Source organism: Mus caroli, unplaced genomic scaffold (genome assembly GCF_978045245.1).
Source record: "Mus caroli unplaced genomic scaffold, Mus_caroli_1 scaffold_17, whole genome shotgun sequence".
Lineage (NCBI taxonomy): Eukaryota > Metazoa > Chordata > Mammalia > Rodentia > Muridae > Mus > Mus caroli.
Window position 1 is genome coordinate 54206560 of NW_028227272.1, and position 12143 is coordinate 54218702.

Consider the following 12143-nt stretch of genomic DNA (forward strand, 5'->3'; position numbering starts at 1 on the left):
AGAGAAGCTCTGAAGCTACAAACACACAAACTGAGGAAACAATCTCCACATGACTAGAGACTAAGAATCAGAACAAAGGCAAGATGCTTCCTGCTATTATTTTTGCCAGGTCTAAGGGAAACTCCACTCCCCCAGATTCTGGCAGTTCAACAAAAGGCAGCACTCCTCAGGAACTTGTGAGGCCACTCTCCTCTACCAAGGAGTCATCTCACTTAGCAAGGGCAGAAGGGACAAACCTGTAGTGCCTATTAGCATACCTCAGTGGGCTGGCCTCCAGGCTCCCTCAGCATCACAAGTACTTGTTACACCTTTCAAAGTTCCTGCTATCAGCCTAGCTCTCCCTACCTCCTTCCCTACCCAAACTCCCTCCAGCCCAGGAGCTCCCCTCCCTGCAAGTTACTCGCTTTCCTTACAACCCTGCTGTCTCCACTATGAGAACGCTCATTCTCCTTTGTCCTCCTCTGTCTCCATCTTCCCATGTTCTCTCTGTGTCTCCATCTCCCTGTGTGTGTGTGTATGTGTGTGTGTGTGTGTGTGTGTGCATGTGTCCATCCTCCCGCTTGCTCTCTTCTCCCCGACTCCTTTCTCTGTGCCCCCTTGGTCTGCACTGTTCTGCTTCTCTGGTGGTCAGGTCCAGTCTGTTGACTATGTTCATCTACCATCTTCTCTCTCCACTCTGGACTCTCCCGTGTCTCTAGCTGTTCTCTCTCTCATATCTAAAGTAGAAGCTTTCCCCTTAACCATACTGTGGAGCAGCAGCCATGTCACCAGTTGGCACAGTTTTTAGTCTATTTCTCTACGAATGAGGGAATTTACAGTAAAAGATCACAAAGGCAAACTATCACAGTTTTGAAAGAGCAGAAGAGAACCATAACTGAAATATTTTATCCAAAGTGAATAAGTGAATGTAAATAAGAAAAGGACACAAAATATCCAACACAGACCCATCGGCCATTTCTTGTCTTTTACCTTCCTAAAAGAAGCTGGCGTCTTACTACAGTAATACTGAGCCAAAGAGAAAAGGTCTTCTATGTCTTCCAGATTCAGGCTGGACGGGGTACTTTCCAAAAAGCCTGCAATGTGATCATAGACATGACAGCAATTAACAAATTACTTGTGGAAAGTATAGTAATAAGAACTATTTAAGTTTCAAGCTAAAACAGCTCTAACATAAGCGACCCATAAGTAACCCCTCGGCGGTGACCCATAAGTAACACCTCGGCAGGGATTCTTCGAGGGGCTGTTCTCATCCCTCACACAGTGCTGGGAACTGACCCAAGGCCTTGTCTAGACTAGAACATTTAAGAACATGAGACCTGAATAGAACTCTTCTACACTAGTCTTGCAACAACCCGAATGAGCTGAGATCAAATGACCTCAAATATTATTTGATACTACTTACGGATAACTTCTTCTTTGCTGTCAGACTCTTGTGCTAAAATAACTTCTCTGTAAAAAGGAATCAAGTAAAATTGAGTTAAATATTAAAGCTCCATATCAAAAGTTGAAAAAAGAATCTAACCAACGTGGTACTTACTTTGTATTAACAAGGATAATTAACATTAAGAAATAAATAAAAAACGGATCCGCTTGCTGTAGATATCCGTCCCATATCGCCTGGGTGACTTCAGTGGAACAGTAATGTGCAAAAAGGCTCCCGAGCTACAGTCAGGAGAGAGAGAGAGATAAACCACTGGAGCTGCCACTTCAAGTTAGTGAAGCAAACGTGTCAGTGACAGCACATGAAATCATCTGCACTTGAGCATATGACATCCAAAGGCAGAACACTGGGGTCGCTGTGTGACTTAACTGGGGTGGCTTAACTAGCTGTGTGACTTAACGTCATTAACTTAGCAATGTCACTTAACTTCATTAAAGCTTCCCTTTTTACTTCTGTGACCAACAAAAACAAACAGCACGAGAGAGCACGCCTTGTCCCCAGTGCTAAGGGATGACTAACTTGGCATATTCTCAAGTGATCAAGATACGTCTCTGCCATCGAATTACAAGTGGTATTTAGAATTTTATAAGGTTCCTTAGCACCCTATTACTACTACATCAAGCATTCGGCTTAAAAGGTAATTATGGGGCTTGGGAAAGCAGTTTAAGGGTGCTAGTCAAACCGCAACTCAGTACCAATGTCAACTAGCTGCTCCCAGACAAAAAAAATTCATTTTTCTTTTGTGGATTTTAGGGGCTTTCTGGGTTTTGTGTTTCAAAAATAGAAGTTACTAATTTATAATTTTCTTTACTACCTAATTGTATTTCTTTTGTTTTTCGAGACAGGGTCTCTCTGTATAACCATGGCTGTCCTGGAACTCACTTTGTAGACCAACCAGGCTGGTCTTGAACTCGGAAATCCACCTGCCTCTGCCTCCTGAGTGCTGGGATTAAAGGTGTGCGCCACCACACCCGGCACCTAATTGTATTTTAAAGCATACAAAGATCTAATTTCACTGGCTACTCAGTTTTCCTTAGAATCAGAAATAACTATATCTAAAGAATTATATTTAAAACTTCTCATGGCTAAAGAGAACATAAATGATTTTGTACAGATTTTGTATCAAGCACTAACTGGCTGTTAGATATTGTGCATTAATTATCCTTAGTTCTTACAACAGGCCTCACAAGTGGGCATCTCTCCTAGACAAGGACCAGCCCAGGATGACATGCTGTCCTCTGTTCACAGGGCAGAGCTGTAGGCTGGGACTAAGAACGGACCAAGAGTCCATGGCCCAGGCCTGAGCATCTAACCAGAAGGCTTTAAAACACAACATGCTGCAAACCCTGTTTGACAAATGACTATGACAAGTGGAGACTAGACGGTGTGACAATGTGCAGCCAGCCTTAACCTCAGCTCAACTAAAGCCACCATTACCTCCCTCAGTCACGGGCTCTGGAGGTAACTATAATGTCCTTGTCTCATGATAAAAACATAAAACAACAACAAAACCAAAACCTTAAACTTGATCAGCATAATACTAGCAGCAAGACCAAACTATCCAGCAGACCAGCTACAGAGAAATTGGTTGTTTTAGCACATTAGACTTCTAAAACAACAGAGTACTAATCTATAGAGTTCTGGCAATGGAGATCTCATTTCCTAGGCAGAGACCAACATTAATCACTAAAATGCTTAAGAAATAATTCCTTATTTTAATAAAAAACAATTAGATTTAATGGCAACATATAAACAGGAATGCTACACTTTTATATGAATTATGTCATTTTTAACTCAAAATAACAAGACCAGCCAAAAGAACTAAAGAAGAGGCCAGTGAGATTTAGTGTGTCTGCAAGTGAAACCAGTTAGTTAGGATGCTGGAATTACCATTTATGATTTCTAAGTGCATCCCATTGTCCTGTGAGACATTACTGTATTATTATTCCCAGTTTACAGATAAAGAAGCGGGAGCTCTGAGCCAAGTGTCTTGGCTCACACAGTCACCGAGAGGCAGAAATGGGAAGCTCCCTGCAGAAATGGTAGGGAAAACATGACCAGAGACTATGTTTAACTCCTTAATGGCCTGCTTGACCAATTCTGTGGCCAGGGCTCTCGTCAGCACAGGGGAGCATCCCTGAGTGGGATCTGAGGAACCCCCAAGATTCCGTACTGGGAAGTTTGTAACTCGTCACCATTTTCAAAATAACTTCTAGAACTTTTACTTGCCTATTGTCACACCCATCCCTCATTAGTGAGCAGGCGTCTCGGAAGACTCTAAGACAACATTACAATCTGAATAACTCTGGGAGCAGTTAGATGAGCCCAGGTGCATCTGACTTCAGCAACAACACGAAACACAAAACTATTAAATAACTGCCCTCTTCTCGCTACTCACTTCATTTTTCATCGTAAGGTAGGCTAGTTATGTTATAGCACATAGTAGATGTAACATTACTTTTAAATGATCTAAAGACAAATCATTAAAATTCTTTAGTGTTAGCTCCTAATCAGTATAATACATATGAACGATGGATCTCAAAATCATGTAAGAGCAGACAGGGTTTGCAGCCTCAGAGATTCCAGCAAACAGTGAGAGCCAGACTGCGGCATCCACTGAAAAGACTAAGTGCAGAGGGACAATGCTCAGGCGGACTTCACAGTCCTCCATATTACCCATGTGGTAATTGTAGCTTTCTTCATGATCATCTGCCAATTCTTACAGACACTATCAACAGTCTGAACATAGAGACTTTTAAGAAAAGCTCATATATACATATATATTCATAAATATTTTATATTTACAAACATATAGCTATTAGTTTTGATATATCATACACAAGTATATGAATACATAATATTCACTAATATACATGAAATATATTATCGCTATTTCCACAAGTGTATAAAGTAACAAAAGACCAATGCTGTGGTCCGTTGGGGATTCAGGTTTTACCAGTCCAGCCTAGCCTCTAGCCAACTACAGTTTTATATAAACTATTTTTCATTAAAGGTTCCTACTTTCACTTTATTACCCAGTTGAGTGCATAGGAGTCTGGGGTGATTTTCTTTGTGTCAAGAAAAGAACAAAGCTCAGGCTCGTGGTACTGGATGAGCAACCGGAAGAGATGAAATGGCCTCCCCTTCAGGGAACAATCCCTACAAGAAAGAGAAGCAAAGTTTCTCATTACTAGATCAGACATGTTTACACTGGCACTCCGTCCTCCTGAAAGACCCACTTCCTCTCTGCACCCTGAGGACACGCCAGCATCCCCAGCAAGCCCACCTGACAGCCAGGCAGAGCTCTCTTCTAACACCTTCCAGAAGACCTGGCTTACAGCCACTACAACCACTTGAGGGAGGTTTTCCAGGCAAACCCAGGAACACTCGAGTAAGAGGACTTCAGAGGTGACTAAAACTAGCACTTAGGTTGCCGTGATACAGCTAAGGTCTCCAAAGATCTAGAGGGCCTGACTGAGTCCAGCCTCCTCCCTCCTTGCTAAGTAAGGAGAAACTCCTTGGACTACTTCAAGTGTATGCCACTGTTTATATATTAAGAGAGGAATGTCTTTCAGCAAAGGTAAAAGTCTGAAGACTACAGATGACATTTGAGAACAATGAACCGGAGACACCTCAGACACCCATCAAAGTGGCCTTGATACCAGGTGCCCAGAGTAAATTCCAGAAAAATGCCTGGCTTCAAATGGTTGTTATTCAAATAAGATGAAAAGGTTCAATCTATATACTGTTTCAAAGTTATTAAACATAATCTGCCATTTTTATTAACACAGGCCTTCTCCCAAGGAAATATCATATCCCTATGCAGATACTTCAAAAGAGTATTTGTGAAAGGACAGAAATGTGTACTGATGCTTGACTTCCCTGAGGAAGCTCCTCATAGCTAATCAGCTCTAAGAAGGCTCATCTGCCTACGATGGTCATGGGAGCCACCCAAACCCTGACCTCAAAAGGTACCCACACATCTGCTCCATCTGGAGCAGGTCCAGACGGGTTAGCATCCTAGCTCAGGACTCAGGAGACAGGCTGCTTCTCTCTAACTACAATGCTGTCTCTGACAGGAACACCACATCTTTAAGTCTGACCTAGGTAGCATCTCTGACATAATTTGTGCGCTATTTGGCAATACTCTGGTAGTCATATTTTATTTGGTGTATTTGTGTTCTTTTTTTGTTTTGTTTTGTTTTTTCGAGACAGGGTTTCTCTGTGTAGCCTTGGCTGTCCTGGAACTCACTCTGTAGACCAGGCTGGCCTCGAACTCAGAAATCCGCCTGCCTCTGCCTCCCCAGTGCTGGGATTAAAGGCGTGCGCCGCCACCACACCCGGCCCTATTTGTGTTCTTAAACCTCAAAATTGAAGAGTTATATCGTGTATTACAGGATATCTGGTTTTCAATATCTTGATCGTGGTGATCCAAGGGATAGCATTACTTTTTATTCACTACACCGTAAAAACAACAACAAAAAGCAACACTGACACATGGCTACTTTGCCTGGTGGTAGAGTCAGGTGTTGCCACCGACAGTGGTGACGAACTCCTTCTTCACTTAAGCCAGTAGGTTCCACACTACTTCAGCTATTGTAGTGAGACAAAGACTCGTACAAAGACACTACTCGTACAAAGACACGTGGCAAGCCTGTTCTCTGATGTATCAGTGACGTATTTAAAGCCCAGGCCATCGTAATAAAAGCCAATTACTTACTGAAGAAACATTACCAAACACTGTAATAAGTATTTCACAGACTTACTTCATTTGGTCTTCACAAGCAACCCTATTGATCACCATACTCATTACAACTGAGGTTCAGTTGAGGTCAAGTCTGCCACTGAAGGCCACAAACTAGCAATTAACAAATTAGAGAGCAAGGACTTGAACCCAGACACTGGGCCTTAGCTCATTATGCAATATGGCCATCTTTCCACATATGAAACTGGGCATAATTCAACAAGCTGTTTTTGCAGGGGTACAGTCTTTAAAAGCAAACTGTACAGAAAATGAAGCAAAGTAAAAAGTTGTGCTTACAATAGCCACTAAGTGACTATCACAGCCTTACTACAGAACATCATTAAGGCTAGCACAATGGTTCAGTGGGTAGCGCCGCTGGCCACTAAGCTTCATGACCTAAATTCAATCCCTGGAATCCACATGATGTGAAGGGAGAACCAATTTCCACCTACTGTCCTTGGACTTCCCCACATCCACGACATAGCTTGCACATGAGCATGCATGCATGCGCAATAAATAAATGTAATAAAATACTTTTAAAAGCATCATTACGGATATTTTAAATATTATTTAGAGATGGGAGTTTAGTTCAGTGATGGAACATATTCTTGGTATGTGTGAAGACATAGGTTCAATTCTCAGAACTACAAAAGTAAAAATAAGTAAAAATGCTATCCAAAGGGAATAAATGAAAATTACTTATGTAAATATAATATTTTATATCCCTGCCATGGTTTGTTATGACTTTCAGCTATCACTACCTTGTTATTTTTGTTTTGGGGGACAGTGTCTCACTCTGTAGTCTTGGCTAGAGTAGGACTCACCATGCAGTCCAGGCTATGCTTGAATTCACAGCAATCCCCCCCACCACCACCAGCACACACGCACACAATGCACACACATGTGCGCACACGCATGTGCGTGCACACAGACACACAGACACACACACACACCCATCACCGCTAAGTGCTGCAATTACAGGTGAGTCACCATGCACAGCTTGCTTGCTCGCTTTTTAAATTTAAGTTGGCTTTTTTGGGTTTCGAGGTTTTTTTATACTTTATGTGTTTGGGTGTGTAGCTGAATGTGTATGTCTATGTACTGTGTGCATGCTACATGTGTACCATGTGGCATGCCTGGGTCAGAAGAGGGTGTCAGATCCCCTGGAACTAGGGTTACAGACAGTTGTGAGCTGCCATGGGACACTGGGAGTAGAACCTGGGTCCTCTGCATGAGCTGCCAGTGCTTTTACCTGCTGAGCCATAATTCTCCAGCCCTATGCCCACCGCTCAAATCTCCCCACTTAGATATTACAAATGGCAGAGCACAGAAGGCCAGAGACAGGACTGGATTAATCTTGGTGAGAGTAGTTCTAAGTCTGAACACGTTCCCAGTTGGGTAACTGCAGAGCAATCGAATGCTAAGGTAGAGCACAGAGGCAGGAAACCAGGGGAACATGGGGTAACTAGCCTCATCTTCTGGACCAGTGAACATCCCTGGGAGGGAGCCACTGAAACAGTACACATTTAAGGGCTGTCTGTATACTGCAATGTCACTCTAACGGCAAGGGCTTGTGCTGGATACAGCTCTACCCATCTTGCAATCCAGCCAGTAGTTAGATATAGTGAAAAGGGATTCTTCCATAAGCATTCTATGGGCTCAGTGTTCAATGTTCTTTCTACCAGCAATAGCTAGAGTGCCTACCATGTTAAATGCAGAACTCACAGAAATAGGAACTGGAAAAATGTGACAAGGCAGAGTGTGACTCAGGGCAACATAACTACCCATGTCTCACACACACACACACACACACACACAGACACTCTCTCTCTCTCTCTCTCTCTCTCTCTCTCTCTCTCTCTCTCTCTCCCTCTCCCTCTCCCTCTCCCTCTCTCTGGTTTTGCTGATATTGGTTAGTTGGTTGTTTTTTTTTATAGTATGCCAGAGTTAGTCCTAACGTGGAGTCCTGATTTCAGCGTTGTCGGGACTGTGGCCTGTTTGCTTTCTATAGAGGAGTACAGTTCAAGGAAGCACAGAAGTTCACTGCTCTGGTCTAACAATAATCTCTAGGGAGCTTTCAAAAACATATGCATGGGTTTAGCGTACTGAGACTTAAACTTCTGGGACTTTCAGACAAATCAACATTTCTTTCTACTCTAGATCATTTTTGTCTATAGATCTGTTTTGTGGCCAAAGACAATAAAGGACTTACCAAGAAACATATGAATAGACTCTTTTTTTTCTTTTTCTTTTTCTTTTTCTCTTTTTTTTTTTTCCTTTTATTTTTTTGAGACAGGGTTTCTCTGTGTAGCCCTGGCTGTCCTGGAACTCACTTTGTAGACCAGGCTGGCCTCGAACTCAGAAATCCGCCTGCCTCTGCCTCCCAAGAGCTGGGATTAAAGGCGATGAATAGACTTTTAATATCATTATCCAATAAAAAGCCTCAACAAGAGATTGGAGTGCAGCTCACTGTGAGTGTATTTTTCCAGCATAATTTACGTCCAGAAATCTGACACCCATTTCTGGCCTCCTCAGGAACTCATGTGGTATAGATGCATGCAGGCACCCATACACATGATAAATGAAAATGTTAAGTATTTGTCATAAGAACAAAGTCAAGGAGCAACTATACCTCAGGCAACCTCAGAAATTACTTGACCGCTTTACCTTACCATCAAAAAAAAAAAAACTAACAAACTTTATTTCAAAGTGAAACGGACTTTTATAACTGCCACTGAGTCATACTTTACCTGGGAATGTACTTATTCATGATGGCATAGAAACAGTTGTATAGGTCACTGCGAGGCAGCTGGAGACAGATCAATGGTTTCAGTAGATGAGTCCAGCTCAGGGATGTGCTGTATTTAACGCTGCGTGATTTACAGTAAAAAGTAATTACAGATTCAATATCCAGGAGTAATTCTGCTGCCTTCTCCTCTGGCACTGAGAGCTGCTCTAGAATAAAGCATCAAACTAAAGTTATCAGGGAACTACAGGGCTTAGCGACTGGGCACACTACATCACACGCTCATCATGGGAGTGTATTAAACTATGAAAAAACAGGAACGCTGTCTGAGCACTGTGTCTCGTGATTGTCTGTTTCATTTTTATTTTTTGTAGTAGTGAGATCAGATCATGGCTTTACACATTGTAAGTAAATGCTTCCCCACTGAGCTATGTCTAACCCTTCTCGTATTTAACAGACACTGGCTCACATGGGCAAAGCATAAGAAAAAACATAGACAATGTCCTTTGTAACATTTTAGTTTTCATTTTAAAGCTGCCATTGTGTATACTCATTCACATGGCACTGTGTTACATGAGGACGTCATCATACAGTGAAATACTGCATGCTGAAATACAGTCTCCCCAATCCTCGTTTTAACTGAAAGCAAGACAGATGTTACAGAACAACTATCAGTTTCGTGTATGTGTTTTCTTACCTAGCCCTGAGAGAAAGGGAAGACAGAAGACAGTTACTAACAAATGGTACTCAGTGATATTGACCATATGTATGCTAAACACAGGAGTGGCCAGTGTGAAGCAGGGCAGGAGGGAGTGGCAGGCATAGCTCAAGCTGCTGGAAAGCCAAAGGGTGCTTCCGAAGGAGACTGCCAATTGCTCCACCATGTGCAGCTTTGGCAAGCAGAAGGGCAATTCACTCTCTACCATTAAATCCAGTATTTTATTCCTTCCCTTTCTTTGTTTTAAATCTTAGTTTTTATCTTATACTAATGCTAATCATACATCCACATGCAAAACTAACTCTGACTTTTCATACTGGTAGCTCTCATACAGAATAAATAGATAAAATACAAATTAAATATGAATACAACTATATCATTATTATTTAGGTGAAGGTGATCTCAGAAATATAGGATACATATTATTTAAAGTCTTCAAATCTCTGGTCCAAATTTCCTTTCTTTTGTCCATACTAGTAATAAAGTCTGTCAGTCTGTCTGTCTGACAGTCAATAGAGCTGGTGATAGAACCCAGGCTCTTGCATACATATATTCCAGGCAAGCACTCCACCACTGAGCTACATTCTAGAAACTGTGGCTTCTGAATAGTCAGTGCCCAGAAGCCTATTTAACCAATGCATTAATTAACTAAGACGTAACAGAAAGTCAAAGAGTATGAGATACTATAAATGAATTAGAAAGACAGGTATAAACTGAATTAGCTTAATCTGTACCATGAATTATAACAGATTTTGTAGAGTGGATGGAAAACTATTCATCTATGATTTGTAATAACTGAAAACAGTAGCTCATGACCTGTTATTTATAGATAAACGTTCAGAACACAAGCTCTTCTAATTGAAGGCTGCAAATAATCACGTGGACCTACAATTCTGAGAAACAAGGTAAAGAGCATAACAAAGCTATAAATGTATAAGAAAAATCATTATTATAAAATGAACAGTAAAAACTGGCTCCTTCTCAAAATTATGTATCTCGAGATTTTGTTTATTAAAGGGCAAAACTATTTACAAGACATTTACAAATTTAAGATATCCCAAATTATAACTAGATAACATTGTTCACGGTTATCAAACTTACCGATAAACTCAAGGCAATCTTTATGAATAGTGTTCTGCTCGGGCAAGTCTAAAATACCATCCCATGATGCCAAACTATCACCTTTCCCTGCAACGTTCAGAGCAATCTGGAAGAAAAAAATATTAAAATATCACAAATATTAAAAATATGCTGTGTTAAGAAAGGCGATACTTTAGGAATAATAACAAAACAGCTCCAGTATCCGCACACCACCAAGTGTCTCCACCACCACGTAACAAAAGGCTCCTTTATCACATTTTCCTACTTCATGTTGATTCAGTGGGGAGAATTAATTACAAAATATTTGTGTACTTACAAACATGGCTTTATTTAAAGCCAACTTTTCTGAAATGTAAAAACTAAAACATGATATTGTCAAATAAAAATATACCTATACCATGTACAATTTTTAAAACATAAAGAATATTTAATGAACTGAGAAAATGTGATCTTGTAAATTTTTTCAGGTATGTGTAAAAACTATTTTATTTATTCACTTACTCGTTCGTTTGTTTGTTTGTTTGTTTGTTTGTTTGTTTGTTTGTTTGTTTGAGACAGTGTCTCCCTGTGTAGCCCTGGCTATCACAGAACTTATTCTGTTGGGTCAGAGCAGTGCTTAGAGGAATCTTGCAACTCAGACCAGCAATCGGGTTACTCCTTTATTTATACAGTTTCCCAGAACAAAGGCAGACTAATGATTATCCAAGAAGCACAGATTATATCATTTTGACTCAGGACATGTGTTTGATTTTTCATTACTTGTGGATTACAAGTGCAGCCACAATTAAAAGACACAAATACAACAGGTTTTAATTTTATTATTAGCCCTATAACTCCAATCCAAAGAATCTAAAGAATGTCTCTGCCAAAACAAACACATCATTATATGACAGCCTGCTTTTAGACTGGCAGTATTTGAAGTTTTAAAGCACTCCAGACAAATAGAAAAATATTTAAACTATTTTTTTTTATCTATAGCAAATACTAATACCTAACTCCTTGCATTTATATCCTTTGATCATCCAAGCTACTAAATAGGAGAAGGTTATTTTAGTCAATCGACCTTATTTCCTGAGTTCTATTCCTCTAGGCATGTACCCTGTATGATCCCTTATCTCTAAACAAGAGATAAAGAGTTCTAAATCTATCAGAAAAAGAGACCTTGAATCTGTTACCTGGCCAGTCAAGTTTGTCAACTATTTCTGAGTTTATCCTGTTCCAATTATACATTTGAGTTTGCTTAAGGGCAGATAACCCAAGAAGATTCCTGGAGTCATGGCCTCATTTAGCAATTCCCAGCTTTGGGCGGCTCTGTGCTTCTGATCTATCTCTAGAGCATAAGGAAGACTTCGAAGGGAAGGAAGAAGGAATACTAAATTTAGCAGTTTCCTAA

At 40.7% G+C, this 12143-nt stretch overlaps 1 protein-coding gene across 4 annotated transcripts in view; it reads right to left on the reverse strand.

Annotated features, from left to right (window-relative positions):
- Tbc1d23 (TBC1 domain family member 23) overlaps nt 1-12143 on the reverse strand; it is a 54205-nt gene that overhangs the window by 26517 nt on the left and 15545 nt on the right. For 2 of the 4 annotated variants that reach the window (XM_085832463.1, XM_085832462.1), the window contains exons 3-8: nt 10751-10856; nt 8936-9140; nt 4477-4600; nt 1538-1662; nt 1403-1449; nt 970-1073 (exon numbers count right to left, since the gene is read on the reverse strand). In XM_085832463.1, coding sequence (XP_085688589.1) covers nt 970-1073; nt 1403-1449; nt 1538-1662; nt 4477-4600; nt 8936-9140; nt 10751-10856 — 711 coding nt within the window. Of the gene's footprint in view, nt 1-969; nt 1074-1402; nt 1450-1537; nt 1663-4462; nt 4601-8935; nt 9141-10750; nt 10857-12143 lie in introns of those variants that run through there. The other 2 variants (XM_085832464.1, XM_085832465.1) reach the window with 2 other exon arrangements.